The 21,913-nt window shown below is 40.2% G+C and overlaps 1 protein-coding gene across 2 annotated transcripts in view; it reads right to left on the bottom strand.

The window, feature by feature from the left end:
• Positions 1-15,836: 15,836 nt before the first annotated feature.
• Positions 15,837-21,913, bottom strand: part of LOC149223347 (Ribosomal L18p/L5e family protein) — an 82,328-nt gene continuing 76,251 nt past the window's right edge. For both annotated transcript variants that reach the window (XM_089385814.1, XM_089385815.1), the window contains one exon: positions 15,837-16,402. In XM_089385814.1, the coding sequence (XP_089241940.1) occupies positions 15,999-16,340 (342 nt within the window). In that variant the 5' untranslated portion in view covers positions 16,341-16,402 and the 3' untranslated portion in view covers positions 15,837-15,998. The remainder of the gene's footprint in view (positions 16,403-21,913) is intronic.

The following is a 21,913-nucleotide window of genomic DNA, read 5'->3' as shown; positions in this document are numbered from 1 at the left end:
CAAGAAGTGCGAGTTTGCGCAGCAGTCCTTGGTGTATTTGGGATATGCGATTGGTGGAGGAGAATTGAAGATAGATCTTTCCAAGATGGAGGCCATCATGAAATGGTCGGTGCCTACTAATTTTACTGAGGTTAGGAGTTTCATTGGAGCAGCACAGTACCTGAGGAAATTCATAGCCTCGTTTTCAGCAATAAGCCATAACAGCAAGTGGCAATAGTTTCCAGTGGGGTAAGGGCAGCAAAAGGCCTTCGATGAGTTAAATAAGAAGATCAGTGAAGCACTAGTTCTGGCATTACCAAACTTGCAACGACCCTTTGAAGTGGTGACAGATGTGAGTGGGTATGTTACGGTAGTTGTCTTGATGCAAGGAGGAAGGCCCATTTGCTACCATTCTAAAGTATTTCATGGGTAAGTTCTTAACTACCCTACCTACGATAAGGAGCTCTATGCCATGGTGCAAGCTATGAAGAAATGGAAGCACTATTTGATGGGAAAGGAGATAATAATCTACACAGATCACCAGTCGTTACAATACCTGCAAGCCGAGAATAAGATACAACAGACTAGGCATTACAAGTGGATGGGGTTTTTACAACGGTTTCATTTCATGATCAAGTATAAGAAGGACAACACAAACAAGTTCGCTGATATGCTTTCAAGGCCACCCACATCAAAGATTACAGCTTTGGGGACTCTTATGCACATGGAGCCATTCACCCATGATGCATACAGAGAGGCATATTCAGAAGATGAGGACTTCAAGGAGGTGTACCAACAGTGGCAGAGTCAGAGTCGTGCACGATGGCGACAACACCGTTGACTACCATCTTCAGGATGGGTTATTCTGCAGGCTAGATAAGTTATGTGTTTCTAAAGGTGAGTGTTTGCAGCTGATTAAAGAGGCTCACCCCTCCAAGGTTGCAGGGCACTTTGGTGTAGGGAAGATCATGGCTAACTTACAGAGGTATGTGTATTGGCCCAAGATGCAAGAATAAGTAGCTAGGTTCATAAGAGGATACATGCTTTGTTGTATCAGGAAGCCTAGCAACAAGAAACAGGGTTTGTATCATCCCTTTCCTATACCTACTCGTCCTTGGGAAAGCATTTCCATGGACTTTGTGGGAGGTTTATCGACAACCAGGAAGGGACATGACTACATGTTTGTGGTAGTTGACAGGTTCAGCAAGATGTGTGTTTTGATGCCATGTAAAAATACCATCAGTGGAGAAGAAGCAACAAACTTGTTCTTTGGACAAGTCTAGGTACAGTTTGGGATACCAAGGAGCATCATTTCAGACAGGGATACAAGATTTCTCAGTGCATTCTAGACCACATTGTGGGAAAAGATGGACACGAAATTGAAGAGATCTACATATTTCATCCACAGACAGATGGGTAGACAGAAGTATTCAACAGGACTTTGGTGCAACTTCTAAGGGGTTACAACCAGAAGCATCCGAAAACCTGGGATGAAAATCTAGTATATATACATCATTCTTATAACAGAGCAATCCACACTTCTACAAGAAAATCCCCATTTGAAACTTGCTTTGGATATTTGCCACCTTCACCTTTGGATATCGAATATGGGCAGCAAGGAGGAGTGAAGGAAGACATTACAAGAGATACTTTGAGGGCTGAAAATTTTATAGAGAAGATCAAGCAGATCCATCTATAGGTACAAGAAACACTGCAGAAGTCGCAGGTGAAGTATAAGGCCAGGCATGATCAACACAGAACAGAGAAATCATTCAAGGTGGGAGACAGAGTATGGCTACAGTTGAACAAGGAGAGGCTGCAGGGGCCTGGTAAGAAAATCAAGGCTCTAAGGTATGGTCCCTTTGAGATACTGGAAAAGGTGGGTGATAATGCCTATTGACTCAGTTTACCACCATATATGCGCATTTACTCAGTTGTAAATGTAGAGGATTTGGCACCAGACGCTCATGCAGAGTTGACAGAAGATACAGTTTTGCAGAAGAGGTCTAGAACTACAAGACAAGGGCAACAAGACCTTTGGCAAATTGGGTTGAAGGGACAACTTCCAGGCAAAGCTAAATGGTACACCAGAGAGAAGGTGGAGGAAAAATTTCCTCACCTCATTCAGTAAAAGCTTTTGGGGACCAAAAGCCTCCCAAAATGGGGAGCTATGATCCGAATTGGATCATTATATTGTTTGTCATCCATCTCGATGCATTTGGAGTGGAAAAAGTGGAGGAATCAGCTCACAGGACCATTTTGACCGGCAAGACCCAGTTTGGCAAAACGGGGTCTAAAACCTTCCACGAGCGTTATGAGGCATCAAAGGGCATTTTTTGGGGTGTAAAACTTTGTTGCATAAGCGCAACACCTTTTCATGCTATTTTACACACAGAGAGCTTTCCAACGATACAAGAATCGCGTCAGTCGGAGTCCATATGCAAAAGTTATGCCACTCAGAAGATGACCTTCCTGTTTTCACACCTATAGTTTGGGAGGATGTTGCGTCAGCCCCTATTATTCATGGAAAAGGTGCTAGCCACGTGTTTGTGATGTAAAAGACTCTAGAAGAGTCTATGTTGTAACTCTAGTTAAGAGTTGATGTAGTCAAACTTAACCACTAGTAGGCTTTGGGTTGTGATATAAACGAGCCACTAGAAGGAAAAGGTATTACATTCGTTCGAGAGCATTTTGTTCCATATTTGAGCAAAGATAGCCGAGAGAGATAGGAGGTAGAGGATCTGTGCACTGTAGCAGCCCATGTGCCACAAACATTACTTCTTTGTATCTGTAGCCATATTTCTAGACAGAGAAAGAGAGTGAAGCGACCTCACCTTCCAGTTGGGTTTTCTCCCAAAAAGGTTTCCCAGACAGCATATATTGTGTATTATGTGTGTGTGAGAGAGCTTATTTTGTCGTTCTCTACTTTTTTCCTTGATTTACTTTTACATGCATGCACTAATTACAGTTAATTTTACAGATCTATAAATTAAATAAAATTGTGATAGTGTAGAATCTCAAATTTTTAATATAATATTACCAGATTTGTTGTGACGAACTGTCCAGTGGAATATCCACGACAGTTTACGAATCATGCATTGATGAGGTCATTCAATGGTTACATCCTTCCTATATGAATATCTTTATCTGAGCTATCTCTACATAATGCTCCTATATTCTTGAAGATGCCATTCTCATAAATCATGCATTCTATCCTACTACTACATGTTCCTATGATACCCAAAACTTTAAAGAAGACTTATGTGAAGAAGTTGACCTCAGTGATAGTAGAGATCCGGAAAGTCTTCCTTCTTCTGCTTCTTCTCTTCTTCTTTCACTTCTTGGGTAATGTGAGCTTCTTCTTGTTTTCTCTTATTGTTGTCCTTCTTGAACTTAGGACAATCCCTTTTATAGTGTCCATATTCTTGGATGCCAAAGCATTGGACTTTGGACATATCTCTTTTACCGTTTCTCTGTGGACCAAACTTGCCAAATTTCCCTTTTCTCTTGGCCATAGCAGCAAATGCCTGCTCCTTTGATCCCACATCATATTTGGCTTTGAGTCTAGTCTCCTCAATTTTGCATAGACACCAAAGTTCATTGAACAGGGTAGCTTCCTTCTTGGCATATATACTTGATGTGAAGTTGCCCCATTCCTCAAGTAATGCATTGAGCACCACAGTTATCATTTCCTTGTCTAACATAACTTCTCCTAGTTCTTGCAGTTGGTCTCTCATCTTAGAGACCTTCATGAAGTAGGGAGTTATTCCTCCTTCCTCGGAGATCTTCATTTTATATAGTTCATTACGCAACGATATCACTTCTCCAACTGTACTAATTGAGAATAGCTCCACCAGCTTATCATAGATTTCTTTAGATGTTTCAAGTTTGGAAACATAAGGAATGAGAGGGTCCTTGATGGATTCTATCAAAATCCTTTGAGCGCTTGTTTCATCCTTATTATATTTTGCTAGGGCTTAAGTTTGTTCCTTAGTAGGAACAATGACACTCCCTTTGATATAGTCCAGAAGTTCATTTTCTTTGAGAAGTAAACCAGTCCTCTTTTTCCATGCAAGGAAGTTAGCAGTCCCAACCAATTTGTTGCTTTCCTTGCAAAAAGGCATTTTGATATTTTCAGAAGAGGATATAAAAATACTTACTTGAGAGTATTAGTGACGAGGAGATCTTGTTGCTTCCTTGATGAATGAAGTTTCGGCTTCTTGGATCTTAGAGTTCTTCAAGATGCTTCCTTCAAGGTGCCTTGAGAGAGATTTTCTTGTTGATGAAAACTTCTCAATGTGTAGATCTAAAGATCTTCATTGATGGGCCTTGATCTTGGGTGCATCTTCTTTGAAGATGAAGGATCTTTGATGGAGACTCTTCTTGAATGTAACTTATTGTAGAAGCCTTTAGAGTAATGGATCTAGGAAAGGAGATGGTAATCTTCCTCATCTCTGATGGATCTAGAATCCTTACTTGTAGATCTAGTGCTTCAACCTTTGTGTGCCCTTGTTTCTCGATCTTAATGCTTCACTCTTCTATGTGTTCTTGAGATGCCCTTCCTTGATGTGTCACCTTAGCTCTCATACCATGTTGAAGAATCTAGGGCATTTGGGTTATAGTGAGATTTTTCTGACGATGATAACAATTTGTGAAGTACTTTTTACCTTTCTTATTAGCACAATCTTCTCTTATTATTATTAGTGTGTGTTCTCTTACTTCATCAAAACAAAAAGAGACAATAACACAAGATGCTGGCTCTCAGCTAGGGCAAAACCTCTCTCTCCCAAAGAGGAAAATCCTTCTGCAAATTTCTCTTATTGAAGCTTCAATTGACACATGCCAAACCCTAGACCCTTGACTAGTAGATCATCCAAGCACAAAACACGTCTCTTTTGTACCTTCCTTTATGTTCTTCAATCAAATCCTTCTTCTGCACTGCACCTTGATCTCTTCCTTAGCACTTCTTTTGGCAACTGGCACTTTCCTTTGCTCCTTTTCCGACAACTACAGAAACCCTAGGTCTCCTTAGAGACCTCTTCTTTGGTGTCTTCCTTTCCTTCTCTACTTCGCTTGGCAATCTTCCTTTTCCTTGATACTTAGGCTAGAGAATGAGACCTTCCTTAAGAGATATTTCCAAGTTGAGAGGTTGATCCTCTTTACCCTACTGCAGGTTTGATCTCTTCGCACGTGTGGTTTATATAGACTAATACTTGGCCCTTTTCTTGCTTCTTTCCTTAGCTTTAGGTTTCCTCTTCTTCGCTAGAGATGGAGGCTTTATTAGAAGTCTTTTCTTAGCCCAATTGAGCTTGATTATGTTGTTGCACTTTTGGATCCAATGTGACTGCAGAATTGCCCTCCTTTCTTCGCATGTGTGACAAAATTAGGCCTAGAACAATCCTCCCAAACTCTGTTCTTCTCCTTTTTCTTCTTCGCTGCCCTAGAAGCACCTTTCTACTCCTTTTTCGCACCTCTTTTTCGTCCTTCCTTCTTCGTTGATTTCAGATATTAGTCATGCTTTTGTGAGGTCGAACTACCCTATATATAGGAGACTGTCCCTCCTATTTGGGTCAAAATGTCCTTTTGAGCCCACTTTGAAGAGGAGACTTGTCTTTGCTTTGGAGGATCACCCTTAACATATTTCTTTGACTCTAATACATATGTTTACATGGTGTAACATGCCCACATGGGTCTTCAACAATTACATTGACTCTTTGACTTTCCTAGAAGCACTTAAACGTGTGTTTGACCTATCAAATAGGCAAGAAACCCTTCTTGATAATGATAAAAATAATAATTCTTTTCTTTTACAAGTACAAAGATCAAAATTACATTTATGAAGACCAAACATAGTTACATTATCTTCAACATATTTGACTTGTCATATTGGCTCAGATTTCTAGACAAATTTCTGATTTGTGAACCTTGCTAAAAAGAGAACTTTTCCTCAAGAAAATATTGTTGGTTTTTCTCCCAAGGATGGGTTTCCCAGGGTAAAAATATAGTGTATATTATGCATGGTTAACTTTCTATGATTTTATTGTTTCCACTACATTTTAGTTGAGATTTTCTACGTGTAATTATTCAATGATATCAGTGGCATAAGAAATATGTTGGGAAAAACATTAGGAAGTAATTATTAGATCATAAAATTGTATTCTACTACACATGTTATTTGTATTCTACTACACATGTTATAGAATTTCAATAGTGCAAGCAACCTAGAATTTTTTTAAGCGAATAAGATTTAGCCTTTAGGGTTTTATTGTTTTTTATTTTTTTACTACGAACCTGTTTGAATTCCATGTGATCTCATAATGAACTTGAAACGAATTTCAATATAATTTTAAATAAATTTTGTGAAATTATTCATGTTCTTGTTTTTCTTTTTTTCCCAGGGGAAAAATCGTAATTTTCTATTAAAAATGGAAAAATACATGTAAATGCCAGTGGCATATGCTGTATGTGTGGCCATAGCCATCAGAATATATAGTTTTGTACATAATTACCCACTAAGGGTATACCTTCAGGTTCTGTAAATATTTATACAAAAATACAAAAATTTAAATTGCAAAGTTTACTAATATAATTATGCACAAAAAACTGTAAATTTAGGGCCTATCGGCCCTCTGTTGTATCTGGTCGATGTAGGGCCTGTGATAATACTGAAAAAGCTTTCCCTCCCTCTGCTCTTGTATCAACCATTGAACTCTGGGTTGGTTCGATGCCTCCTTGGAAATATGATTTGCAATCTAGTTGCGCTCCCTGTAAAAATGGAGACAAGAAATCTATTCAAAATGAGATTTTAATTGCAAGGCGTCATCCAAAATTTTTTCTGAGAGAATGCACATGACATGCAGATGTGCAATTGAACCAACTAATGATGATTTTGGAGTCCCCAAAGATCTGAATTTGTCTACAGTCTTGTGCCAAGGCAAAATATAATAAGTGTCGGAGCGAAATGAGTTCTGCGAAGTTGTTTGTGCCAGCACCCAACCCCATGCGAATTCAGAAAGAATGGTTGTCTAATAGGTGAAGTAATATACCCCCCCACATCCCTGGTCTTGGGCAGATCCATCAAAGTAAGCCCAGGGATGGTTATGGTTGATAGCTTCAGGAGTTATAGAGCGAACAGGTGGGGGTTGTTCATCATCAGGCAGCTCATTAAAATTATTGATGATCCGAGTAATAACTAATGGCCACCGAATTTGCAAGTTATTGAAGATGATGTTGTTCCGACTTAACCAAGTGTGCCAGCAGATAATCAGTGGGAGATTACGAATCTTCATGTTGGAGGAAGCTACCCACCAATTGTTCCATGCCTCCTTGATATTGCATCATCCCATTGTTGTGTGATAGCCAGGGAGGAGAGAACTTGCTCCAAAATGTGTCGTAATGTCGTGCAAAACAGGAAGAGATGATCATTCGATTCCTCATCTTGTTGATAGATGACACACTAGGTCGGACCAAAGTGTGATCTCTTCATCAAGTTGATGCCTATAGGAGTTTTATTCATGATGACATTCCACATAAAGAGACAGGTTTGTGGGGGCGCCTTAAGTTTCCAAAGAGTTCTCCACCACCCCTCCAGAACAGGTGGCTTGTGCGCAGCATGAATAATGGGGTATCCTACCTTGGGAGAGTATACTCCGTGTGCTGCAGGTGCCCATATGAGATCATCTTCGTCATTAGATATGCGGACGTGTGATTCAGATAAAGCATTTATGTAACCCTCCCAATCTTGAATCCACTGTTCAGGAATACCAAGTGTGTCTGTTGATTTCCAAGCCTGCATGAAAATAGTAGTGCTTTCCTAATTTGTTATTTGTGCAATTGAGGATATGCCCCTGGCATTTAGGAATTCAATAAGGTCCGATGGAAGTCGATATAAATTGCCACGGCCTGTCCATGGATCTGAGCCAATGCGGATAGATGTTCCAGCTTTAATTCGCCAGGTGAGGCCATTCCTAATGGTGGGGAGGGTTTGTAGTACAGCCCTCCAGATAACTGAAATACCATGTTTGTTCCAAGCTGGGAGGCGGATCCAATCCATTAGGTTAAGCGGCCAAATGTATTTATTGATTATCACTTCAGTCCACAAACTTCTAGATTTTAGGAGAAGCCAACCTAATTTGGCAGCCAAAGCATGTGCGAAGGTTGGAAGATCTTTGAGGCCCCATCCTCCCCATTTCTTGGGCAATGCAATACGACTCCATCTCACCCATGTGAATGGCTTCCCCTCCTTGTGTCCATTCCATAGGAATTTGCAGCATATCTTTTGGATTCTCGAAAGTATACCTTGTGGAATCCATGCTAAGGACATCCAGTAAACCGAAGTGGCTTCCAATACCGATTTGATAAGCACCAACCTCCCTTCTCTGGATAAGAAACAGTGATTCCAATTTAGCAGCCTTTTTTCCACCTTAGTCACCAGCCAGATCCAGTCAGCTATTTTGTACCCATGGGATTTTATGCGGAACCCTAGGTATTTAAGTCCATCATCCAATTGGTGACTTTGAAAGGGGAACTTCTGATAAGCATATATGGTTTCCTGTGGAGTGCATGCCGAGAAAGTGATGGTAGACTTTGGCCTGTTGATTTCCATCCCAGTGGCAACACTGAATAGTAGCATGATGTCATAGAAAGTAGTGAAGTCTCGAATGCCACCGCTGAGGAAGATAAGCACATCATCGACGAATAGAAGATGGGATATAGTACATTGATCAGTGATCTTAAGCCCCTGTAGTCGCCCTTCTCTTCTTTCATGCAGGATCAACCTGCTTAGGCCTTCCATGACAAGCAGAAAAAAGTAAAGGGGAGAGTGGGCAGCCTTGTCTGAGGCCCCTCTCAGCATGGAAGAAGTTGGAGGCAGATCCATTTATAAGTACACTGAAAGAGACAGAGGAAATGCAACACATGATCCATTGAATGAATGAGATAGGGAATCTAAGATGAGTAAGAAGCATTCTTAGATAGAGCCAGCTGACTCGATCAAAAGCCTTTGAAAGGTCGATTTTGAGAATAGCTCCTTTAAGGTGCTTCAATTTGATGGAGTGGAGTGCTTCCTGAGCAGTACCAATGGCCTCATGGATTTGTCGATTGTGAAGGAAAGCAAACTGTTCAGATGAGATGTTGGCCGAGAGAATAGGCTTGATACGGTTGGCAATGATTTTGGCTATAATTTTATATAAACAATTGCAAAGGGATATGGGCCGGAAATCATTGAAGGATTGGGGAGAATCCACCTTAGGGATGAGGGCAATGAAGGTGGAGTTGATAGCCTCATACATGCGCCCCATAATTCTGCATTCCTCAACAACCTTGAGAAGGTCCATGCCTAAAGTCTCAAAAAAGGCGAGATAGAATTCTACAGTCCATCCATCAAGACCGGGACTTTTATCCTTCTTGAACCATTTAAGTGTACATTCCAATTCCCCCATAGATATAGGTTTGGTAAGGTCTTCAGATATGTCAGGATCTACAAACCGTGGGAAGAGTCCAGCAATACGAATGATTTCTGCAAGTGAAGTCCCAGGTGGAGCCTTGAAGAGCTGTTGAAAATGTGAACTTCCCAAATGACCCAACTGGTGGAATGTATGAGCATATTGTCCATGTTCAGTAGGCATCTTCCATATAGTATTACTAGCTTGTCTCCCTTTGGCATAATTGTGGAAGAATTTAGTATTGACGTCCCCTGCCTTCAGCCAAATGGCTCTGCTTCTAAGTCTCCATGTCTCCTCTCGTGCTTATAGAGTCTTGGAACTCTGGGCCTCCAGCTCGGTGAGGGTAGCTTTAGCTTCTACTGAGATGAACCCCCGGCCCTGTTCATCCAGAAGGTCAGCAAGTTGGTTCTCAATAGAACAAAGTGTCAGATCATCTCTGGTACGTTTAGGTTTTTCCCATTGCATGGAGAGACTTTTAAGTTCAATGAGGTTTCAACAAAAACCTTCTGCCAAAGTCCGCCCCTGGGAAGGAGGGTGATCTCTCCAAAAATCAGTGACCAATTTGTGATATTTAGGGTCCTACAACCAGGTAGAGTTGAATTTGAATGGTGCTCTGGGTTTTTGGAAAGGGCCAACTAATTCTAGATAGATGGGGGAGTGGTCAGAGATACCCCCAGATCCTACCCATTGGCGATAATTAGATAGGGTGCCAAGCAAGTCCTCCTTGATGAGAAAGCGATCCAATCTTCGACCCAGGGCAGCATCACCAGTTCTTCTATTATGCCATGTTGGTTGCTTTTTGTTCATGGGAATATCAATCATATGATGTTGTTCCAGGAGATGTTCCATATAATTAGATAGGGGATCCAGCCGCGCATAATGTCCCCAAGATTCCTCATGACCAATTGAGAAATTGAGGTCTCCTCCCATGATAATATTATTGGAGTTCATCAGGGATAGATGCAAGAGGTGGTTCCAGAAATCTACCCTATTGTGATATGGTGCATAGACATTGATGATTCAGAAGTTCCTGCCCATCTCCAAGGAGTATATATCCATACCCAGGAATCCAAGTCCCCCCAGACTGAGATAGGTTTGATGGATCGAGAATTAATGCCCAGAGCGATACCCCCATATCGTCCATTGACATCTAGGGCATGAAAGCACCAGCCAGGCTTCATTGAGTGTAGAATATGGGCAACTTGCTCTGCCTTCCCGAGGGTTTCTTGTAAAAAAATAATGTCGGACGACTCTGAATCTAGGAGCCTCTTAAGGGCTAGTTTTTTATCAGGGCTAGCCAACCCTCTGCAGTTGAAGGACAACCACTTCATGGATGATTTCGGGAAAGGGTGTTCTTTGCTCTAAGAACCCTATCAATGGTGGCTTGTCTGCCTAGGGCCACATCTACCCCAACAAGAAGAATAGCTCTCGAAATCATAGATGGGTGCCCCCGTGGGGTTTTAGTCACTTTTGGTGGGGGGAAGAGACCAACACCAGAAGGCTCAGGTGGGGTAGATAACCGGGAGCGGAAGTTATATGAATGAGAAAGTCGAGATGAGGTGGAGGGCTCCGGAGATGAGATGGAGGCTACACCAGTAACTGAGGGAGGGGTAGTGGAGAAAATAGAGTTAGGAAGGTCCAGAGGACATGTAAGAGGGGTAGTGGTCATGCAAGCAATGGATGCATATGAAACATGTATTTGTTGTGCAGTGCATGACAAAGAAACAGAGGAGCAAAGAGGAGGAAGAGTACCCGTGGAGAGAGCAGCTGCTGCAGCAGTCCGAGATCTCGTCATGGGCGGAGATGGAGGCCGCAGAGAGGCAATACTAGTTGGTAGAGTAGTGTCCCCATCCATAGCCATCAGACTGGTAGCGCGAGAAGGTTGTTCACCCACTGGGGATGCCTCAGGATGTGGATGCTCTGTGCCTTTAGCAGATGATGAAGTCACCGAAGAAACTAAGGGGCATTCCTTATACAGATGTCTGACCTTGTGACACCTTCTGCATCTGAAGGGAACCCCTTCGTAATCTAAGATTTGTTTGCGGGTGAAATGCTTCCAATGTAGAGTGATCTTTTCTTCCAGACCTTCCCTAGTATCAAGGTGAACCAGTATGCGGGCCAATGATTTGTTGCCAGATGATGAGTAGGACTTATCGTGGTCCAAATAGGTGCCCAGTGCATTGCCAATGCAAATAAATATATCCTCCGACCAAAAATGCAAAGGCAGCCCAGGTAGGCGAACCCAAATCGGTCCAGCACCCAATTGCTCCCGTTCTGGATCGAAGAGGGGGCTCCAACGCTTGAGAAGCACAAGGGCCATTTCGATATGCCAATAGCGGGAGAGTATCCAATCTGTGTATTCTTCCCGGTGAAAACTAAGGGCAAACCAACCTCGCGCCAATATGGTGATCGTTGGTAGTTCCTTGAGTAAATTGCCCCATATCTCTAAGGCCTAGAGGCGAAGCCGCTCTGCCGAATATGTTCTGCCCCTCACACGACCCACCAATACCCGATTCGTTGTGTCCACCACTTCACCCATAGTGACACCTTCCCCAAAACTGAGAGAGAGGTCTTTGCTCGTAGCCTTGACACACTTGTTCTTCTTGGCCTTGCTTGTCCGGGGTGCCGTCGGATGATCCCGGAAGGGGTCCCGATTGCCTTGTGAATCTGCCTGTGGAGAAAGAGAGCAGTTCTGAGGGTTGACGACTGGAATGTTAAAGCTACCAGAGGGAATAGGAAACTTCCCCGGAAAGCAGGTAGGGTTAGGGTTGTTGTCTGGAATAGTGTGATGGAGAGAGGAGTTCCCAGATTGTGAAAACCCTAATGAGGAGGGAAGGTCAGACGATGAGGGATGCACGTTTGCCTCAGGTGTTATGGAATCGAAAGATGGGGAGGGTGCGATGCAGGAAACCAGGAGATTGAGCGTAGCAGGGGAGAGTGGAGGGCAGTCAAGCCCTAGAGATGTAGCGGAGAGGGAAGAAACCGGAAGGTAGGGCACGAACGGTCCGAGAGTCGCACTGACAGACGGTGGACCTGTCCACGGAGGAGTAGGCGTGCATGGTGGTCCAAAACCTGACACTTATGGCACAACATGAGGGAGCGTCCAAATCGGTTTGTCGGGATTCGGGTCGGCAGAATAATCGACAACATCGATCTCCATTCCAACAAGCTGCAGACAGAATCGGGGGCAAGGGTAACGGTCGGTGATGGGGTGGGGCAGCAGACCGCAAGACGTCACGATGAGAGCTCCATAATGCAGATAGATAGTGAGAGCAGTGACAGCGATAGCAAAGAAAAAGGCCGACTGCTAACCTAAGCCCTAAGGTGCTTCAGAGCGGAGCGCCATTTTTCTAAACTATCTATCCCCAAAAAGTTGCATTTTCATGTTTGTCTTGTTTGTGTTCGGCTTGAGATTTGCGAACCTCGTAGAATAAATTCGTCCAAGAATGAAATTTAGTGAACTTCAAATTTAATCAATTTTGTTCATCAATCCCAATGACTTAGGGCTCAATAATCCTATTGAGGTGTATTCCCTTGTTTTGTGGGCCCATAATGCACTCTTGAAGGAACAACTAACTTGAGTTGTTTTTAAATACACAACTCAGGCTCTCATTTATATGATCTCATCTTGTGATTTTCTTAATTTGAAATACCAAGCGTTATAAACCCATGGGTACTTAATTTTGGCATTTTTCTATTGTAATTGGCATTTTCCTCTTTGGTGCACTTCTATGTTTCTATTTTCAGCACTTGTGCTTGGCTTCTACACTCTAGCATACTTGTGAGGAGGCTATCTCGAAATTTAGGTGAGATTTGGTTCTACCGATTCTTCTTTTCAGCGTAATAAATATCAACAAGGATGGAATGATAATATTAGTATTGGTCTTAGCAATTCTTAATGGCTAGATCAATCTCAAATGTCGGTTTGGTATGAGGGAAAGCTTATTTACTTATCGATTAAAATCCTCAAAATCACTTGACATGATAGGTAGTGAGTTGTTTGTACACTCATTGACCTAGAAAGACAATTCTTCAAGGAGGACAAGTAAAATACCTTTTATTAGTTGTTAGGTTGTATACTATTGCAAAAGTTCTTAGCCAACAAGGACTTTCACATTGAATAGATTAGGCTTAACTAGGAGATCAAACTGAAATTAACAAGAAAAGACTCCTCAAACAATCAATGTTGAGTGCCTTTATGACCCCATCACTCACATAGTTGATTATATAGAGGCTACTTTTGACGAGGTTTCTACTCATTGGTCCACTACGATCTCTTGCATTATTTCTTTTAGAAGAATCTTCGTGTGTAATTCAACATGTTTTCCATGGATCATGCTTCTTCTCATCATCGTGTAGGTCTGCTTCTAAATGATTTCCAACATGTTTTAATGGACCCTTCTCCTTCATAGTATGATTTTGGTCCTCCCTCTACTTGTATGAGTGCTCTCTAATATCTGGATAGACTCCTATCATCGATGTGGACCCTATTGATGACCCATCCAGTTTTTCTATCGTAGATGTCACTTCACTTTTCCGGGATACTCTTGTTAGTGGTTCATGTAGTCCTCATGTCACACGTGCTCCTAACAATGCAACTCCATTATTCAATGACGATAGTGACAACTTGCATGATTTTCCTACACTTGTTACTCTTTCTCCGAATAGGTCAAGGCCTACACCTAATTGTTATCTCCACTCTTGTTGATGCAACAAATTTTCTTGTTGAACCATACAAGTGCTATTAGGAGGATCCCCTCTAGCTCGAGCCCTTCTTACTCAAATAGTTCACCATTTTTAGGGTGAATCTAGTGCAATTGATTTTCTTGCTGCCCCAGTAAGCATTATTAGGCGGAATGTTCTTACTCATTATATTGATGCCCTTTCCAAACTACAACATCTCCCACCTAAACCACTCTAGAGCTCAATGTCGATCATTGTTGATCTTAATGGTTTTATAAAGCAAAGATTTGGAGTTTAGAGGGGATGATCTAGCACTCTGCGCAATGTCAAGGGGGGAAGTAAATTTTGTAATCTTGTGTTGTAATGACTTCTCTCCATGCCCCCTTTGTTCAACACAAGGGGGTTTGTTAGAATTACTGGTTTAATCTATAAATGTATCCACAGCCCATTCATAAGTATCATTATATACTTATAATTATGGCCAAGGCCATATTTTATTTCATTTATTATATAGTAAGTTTATGGTTACAACTGACCTAGTCCAATTTGATATGGAGGCTCAATAACCCTCTTGGGGTGTGTCCCATTTTTCTGCAGGTCCATAACCCCCTATTGCAGGGACACCTCACTTGAGTTGTGTATAAATACACAACTCAAGCTCTTGTTTGTATCATCTCATCTTGTGATCAGCTTGACTGAAATATAAAGTGTTGTAAGCCTAAGAGCACTTAATTTTGGTGGTTTCCTCTTCTGATTAGCATTTTATTCTTGGGTGCACTTGTGCTTGGCTTTTGCACCCTTTCTCTAGCACACTAGACCTTGCTCCCTCTGACACATTCATGAGGAGGCTATCTCATAATTTGGGTGAGATTTGGGTCCATTGATTCTTTTGTTGGTCTTTGTAAATATCAACAAGAATGGAATGATAGTGTCTATACTGGTTAGATTCTAGATTCATAGCACTTTTCAATGGCCAGATCGATACTGAATATCGGTTAGATATGAGGGTAGCCTTATTTATTTACTTATTGAATAGAATCCACAAAATCATTTGACATAAGAGGCAGTTAGTTGTTTGTATGCTCTTTTGAGTTGGAAGACTATGTCTTCAAGGGGAGAACATGTCGTATACCTTATATTAAATGTTATGTTGCATACTATTTTTACTAGAGTTCTCAACCAGCTAATAAGGACTTCAGCATAGTCAGAATAAATTAGGTTTAACTAGGAGTAACACGATAAGACTCCTCAAAATATAAGTCTCTAGAGCTCTATAAAATTTGTTCTCCTGAAAGAAATTTCAATGTTCCTTTAAACTACCTGAAAGTAATTTATACTGCAAAGACTTCAGAATGATTTAAATGATTAAATGTTTGACCATGGGATATTTTTTGCTAAACGTTAATACTTATGTCGTGTGGATCATTTGGTGTAGTGACATCAAAGACTTCGTACTAAAATAGTGAAGGATACAGTTCTCTGATTCTAATATTTGCTGGCACCATTTTGGCTGCCGTTACCAAGTGTTGGGGCAAGTACAGAATTTTCGATGTGCACGACAGTTTGAAAAACTTGCCAATTGACCACATGCCCTTTTCCAGTAATGATATAAACTTCAGGGGCTATTTTCACCAATTGATTACTTCCACAATTTCTTTAAAATAAAATTCATGAATAAGCAAATTTATCTGAAACACTGACCTAAATGATTGATATTTTCCAGACATACCATTCAGCTGAATTTTTTATAATTAATGACTAAATATTTGTCTTTTTCACATTCATTTCTGCAACAAACAATCCTGAGGTATCCCTCCAAATTTTCCCTACAGACAATCTAAACTAATTGACGAAGAAAGATACAAAGGGTAACAAATAGGCAAATAAAAGAGACTAAAGGCCAGCATCATCAATAATCTTAATTCCATGGGATCTCAAAGAATTGATTAATGCCCAGATTTTAGTTTGGTTTTTGAAGCCTTTGTTGAGCTCCTTCTGAACATTGGAGTAAATTTCAGGAATACCCTCCACTTTTATCCGCATTGCCAGAACATCTCCAACTACTGCTGCAGCTTTGGCATTGCATGTTCTTTTACATTCAAAATGCTTTTTCAGCTCCCGTTCTATAGATGAAGCAGTTGCAACTATGTGACCTCTGTTCCTGTCCACCACATTTGCGGTTATGTATCTGTGTGAAAAGAATAGCCTCAGAACATAGGGCTTGCTAAGCACCATATCCTCTTGTACTCTCGTCGGATTAGAAATCAAGTTATTCAAATGTTTTGAATCCGGACCTCCTGAAAAAGAGGGATTTTAAAAAGTTAATATGTTAATGTGCACAAGTATTATTAGAAAATCCTCGAAGCATTTTCATGGTGGAGCATTTTTACACTAATGACTTATGGGTGTTCATTGTTGCGTAGAATAAAAAATAAATAAGAACGTATCTTACCAAATGGTTCCATGGAAGGGGCTTCCTTTTCTTCAGTTGTGGCTTCTCAAAAAACATAGGAATAACTGGGCTGAGGAAAACAAAACTACGATCCTTTGGGTTGCCATTTAGTATCTGGAAGTATTGATATTTTAGCAGGAAAAATCTTCCAAGATGAAGGATGCGAAACAATAGGCGAATCATGAAGGTGATTTTGTCTCTATAAATATTTGTAAGCTGTCAGAGCTCAAGCTGACCCCCTTCCCTACATTTGGGAGAAAGAACATTGCTAGATAGTAGAAGCTGAGAACTTTGGGGAGCAGATTCATTTTATACCTTCAAGCCCCCTTACTCTACTCCATAGAACCATCTTTGAACAAAAATGTGTAGCTTATCCCCCTTCATGTGACCATCAAATTATTGTTTCAATACAACTATTTTAGTTTCTTGAACTAGCCGTTCCATTAATATTAGATAATAGAAATTAGCTAGTGAACAAAGTTTGAAGGTGATAGCAATTAGCACCTATTAGCTTCTTACAGACTATTAGACATGAATAAATTGTAAGAAGGCATAACTTTTTTGTTCTGAAAGTAAGTTAAGTTATTCATTATCGATAGTTTGGATTTAATGATATTCAATTCTTGTAATGGAGGTTATGAGCCACCTTGAGCCTAAGCACATTAATATGGTGCAAAAGCTCTTGAAGGACTAGTTACGTCTTAGTTTCGAATGACTTTATCATAAAATTCAGGTCTTTTGGGCAGACTACCTCAAGAGTGATACACACTAATTATATGTTATTCTTAAATCTCTATATGCCTAAGTTAATTATATTGTTAGGCATGGTGTTTTACCAAGTGGGAATTCAGCAGGTACTTCAGCAATTCCAGCTGTACATGGAACCTTTATGTAGCACTGCCCCTTGGGTGCTGGCATGAGAGCTTTCTGTAAGTTATAAAAATTACTGCTAATATGGAATGATTACTGTATTCCTATCATGACTGTCCTGAAGAATGGTTAAGTCTGTATATATTGCCGACCAAAGGATGTGTAGCCAGAGCAGGCTGCCTAATTTCCTCCAATAACCCACAATAGCTTGTTTGTGCACACAATGATACAGTTTCTCTGTGTAACCAATAAAAATAAACTTCAAGTTGAATGTTTGTGAAATTCTTGACGTTGTATTTTCAGAAAGCACTCTCTTATGTCACAATGGAAATGTAGAGATTTCTGTCTATACTATCTGTTAAACGGAGCTTGAGATACAGCTACCCAGATAAAACTTTATAATTTCGATAATGTCTTTTTCTTTTTCCATGAGGTAAATGATCTAGGACATCTAATGCCAAGGGGGTTAAAAAGCACATTATTGACACGGCACAAGGAAATCAGTAGTTCCTATGGAAAAAAACCACGACAAAACACAAAGCAAGCAAATGTGTTCTGAGAAAGCACTTCTTATACCTTCAAATATGACAACAGAGGTGATATTCCATGATCTCATGATAATGAAACAGATTGAAAAATTAGTGGTAAAGATTCTTGAATGTCAAAGGATTTCGCTGAAGACACAAAATTACGACTAAAAAAATCAAAACTGAACAAAGGGATAAACCAATTATCATCAATAATTATAGATCTTCCACCACACTCAACCCCAATCAGATGAGCTGAACTTAAGTGTGGTCCCGCACAGCTTTAACGGTCACTGTATCTATCTACTAGTTTTTCCTTCTAACTGAAAAGTTCCTTCATGTTACTTTATAATATGTATCGTTTTTAATTCAATATAGATCTTTTTGTGATATATCTTTAGCTCAATTTGAAATGACCATGGAAATTCTCGTTGGATTAAATATATGTGAAATTTTGGGTTACACAACTTTTTTAATTTAAATCATTGGATTTTCAATAAAAATTATGGACTTTGATCCTATTTTTCCACTAATGGGCTTTCCAGGTCGGTTGGTCTTCATAATTGCTATTGTACTTTATCATTATGTATTTATTGTAAAATTGAAAAAGAAGCAAGAGAAAATTATTTTGAAGCATGGGTTTCATGCTCTTTTTACTTATTTATTAGGTCAAAGCCTCCATTGTAGGCTTCTAGGGTTTTCTTGAGTCATAAGAGTCATTGTCATATTTATTAGACCTTTCTTGGGCTTTTGTATCATGTAAAGAAAAATTATTTTGAGTCAAAACAGTCATATTTCACCTCCTCACCAAGGCGGCCCTGCCTTGATGAAGCCAGCCCTATTTGGGGCAATTTGACCTCGTGGAAGCAGTATAAATAGAAGAAGAATTCGACCTATTTGGCATCCATCTATCAACAAGTTCGATCTGCAGTGAAGGAAGAGAAAAAGAAGTGTGAAGTCAAGGACAAGAAGGTCAAATCAAAGGAAGAACAAAAATCGAAGAAATGGGGCAGCTTTTCTCTCACGCATGCGAGATTTCTAGGGTTTCTTATCAAGTTGCAGGGGCCGAAATTCCTGCAGTGTTGCAAGTCCGAAATTCTGAGTTGCAGGGGCCCGAAATTCCAGATTGAAGCAGTTTTGAAGGAGTTGACTCTCATGAAGGAGGGCTGACTTGGTGATTGGAGGAGGTCTTTGCCTTAGTCAAAAGGTTTTGGATTGTCTCACTTTGACTTGGTTCTATTATTGAAAAAAAGTTTGACTGGTTTTTCCCCTAGGAGAGGGGTTTTGCCCTGGCTGAGTGCCTACATCTTGTGTCTCTTGTTCTTGTGATCTTCATGCATTTTTTATTTGGTAATTGCTTGATGAAAGATAACATAATAAAGAAGTAAAGAAGCCAACACATATCACAAGTAATTATCAAAAAAAGAGGAATCATAACCCTAATAACTAACTACATGCATTGATTTCTCAACATGGTATTAGAGCTAAGGTGAAGGAAGGACTATCTGAAGATCACTTTGTTAGCTATCATTTGAAGGACTCTTGGAAGGAAGATCTCTCTCATCAATGGCAAGCTATTTGAAGATGGGACTCAAGACCCTTAAAGATCTCTTGAAAGTTGCAAGAAGCTTTGGTGTCAAGATCATCTACAATCTATCTAGGAGAATAAAAAATGGAGGATTCTTGGTTGCACTTACAGGTACACTTAATGATGACAATGCTTGGATCATTAATAGTGGAGCCTCAAGACACATGACAGGAGAAAGTGGACAACTTCAAACCTTATCAAAAGGATCATCATCTCATTCAGTGGAGCTTGGAGACAACAATAGCTATGCAGTCAAAGGTCTTGGATCTACTTCATTGAAACTAGAAGATGGTGGAAAGCTTCATCTCAACAACATTCTCTATGTCCCAGGTTTGAAAAAGAAATTACTTTCTTTTTCGCATTTGAACTTTGTAAAGGAGATAGGGTTGGCTTTGTAGCTATGTTGCACGGGTACCCGCACCCGGGGGTGGGGTTCTCGAACCCGTCCCGGGTTCCCGCACCCAAGTACCGGATTCGGGTACGGGTTCTTCCCAGACGAACCCAAAAGAACCGGGTTCTTCCATGAAAAACCGGGTTCTTCAAAAAAAAAATTGGGTTCTTTTCCTTTAACGGGTTCTTGGGTTCTTTGGGTTCTTCGGGTTCTTCGGGTTGGGTTCTTTGGGTTCTTCGGGTTCTTCATAAAAAAACTATATTAAAAATATAATTAATAATATATAGTTGGATTGAGGTTAAGAACAAAGTGCATGCATTTGTTGTAGGAGATACACACCCACAGACAGAGGAGATCTATGCAGAATTGCAGTGATTGACAGGGTTGATGAAGGAAGCAGGGGATGTACCTGATGTGCACTTTATGCTGCATGATAAGAAACAGGAGCAGGTGGTAGTGATCATCACATGATGTGCAATAGGAGTGGTGGGAATCTGCATTGTTTTACAAGAGGAAGAAGCTTATATTTTGTTTGTGCTTTTCAACAAGTTGTAAAGACCACTGAAGTCTCATCAAAAGCGCAAGAAGTGCATATGTCGTAATTGCCACTATTCTGCCAAGTTCATAAATGAGGTCACCATGCAGGAAACCGTCCTGAGTGATTTAATCCACTTCATTATTTCCTCAACTCTGTTTTTTTGGGATTTATATTGAGGCTTAAGTAAAATAAGTTAGCTGGAAGTGCTATATTATTTTGTTGGTGTCTCTACAAAGGGAGTGGAGGTTTGGGGACTGTTTACTGTTTTCATGTATCATGCCAAAGGCTATATCTCCCTAGGGCATTTCTCAAGGACAAGAGCCCATACAACAAGTTTGAAGTAGCATGGGTATTGTCAAAATTTTTAGGTTGAAGTTACATCAAGATATTCAAGTGAACAAAAGATGTGAGTGGACTGTCGACCTCCTTGGATATATGATTCCAGAGAGCTTGTCTGGGCAAAATAGGGATCGAGCTTCAGTTAGAGACCTTTTTTTTTCCTTGGAGCTTCAGGTAATGACTTATAAATAGCAGTAAAGGCATTTTCAGAGACACTCTTGTTCTATTTTTGCTCATGATGAGAAGTGTTGAAATTCAAATCTCACATAAATACATATAAGATGTAGATGTATGCACACAAATCGATGCATACACATAGACAAACATTAATGGACATAGAGAGAACAGAGATTAATGGACATAGAGAGATGCACACATTAATTATAGTTTATAGTTGTAATGTATTATTCCATATGTTGGCTTGACAAAAGACGCTTGCCAGCAAGTTGTATAATTGACTTTGTACTGATTTCATGTGTTTCATTTTTGGATGAAAATATGGTGCAGCTCTAAATTGAATAAGTTAATTGCATCAAGCAATAGATGTTATGCTTGTCTGTATAAAACAATAGTTAATATCTTCACTCTTTTTTATGGTAGCTAATACTGGGGACTTGTGTTTGAAGGTCAAACAGGTAACATAACAATTGAGAAAGGTCTGAAATTCTGTTGGATTTGGAAAATAAAATGAAAGATAAGCATAGGAAGAGAAATTGGAAGCATGGAAAAGGATGGACATTATAGCAGTGTGATCAGACAAACAATGATGCCTGCAATGTTAATATGGCAATATAGAGTTAGGGAACAAGTTTGACCTGCAAAACTGTATTTGATAGGATGCTTGCGTGGTATGCGGTTTCGTGGAACTCAATGACAGCAGGATATGCTGACCACAACTGTTTCATGGATGCTTTCCAATTTGTGGCAGAATGCTTTGGTTTGGCATAAATCCAAACTAGGTGATCTTCACTATTATTCTGAAGGCATGTGCCAGACTGCCATCAAATGAAAATGGTAAGCAGGTCCATTTATGCATTATCAGAATGGATTTGGAAAAAATATACAAATTCAAATTTCATATATATTATTAATTATATTTTTTC

The sequence above is a fragment of the Pinus tabuliformis genome, chromosome Q, assembly GCF_031772625.1.
Source record: "Pinus tabuliformis cultivar Carrire ecotype Pingquan chromosome Q, CPIR1, whole genome shotgun sequence".
NCBI classification, from domain to species: Eukaryota; Viridiplantae; Streptophyta; class Pinopsida; order Pinales; family Pinaceae; genus Pinus; species Pinus tabuliformis.
Note: the sequence above shows the minus strand (reverse complement) of the source record. Positions and strands in the feature narration are given on the sequence as shown.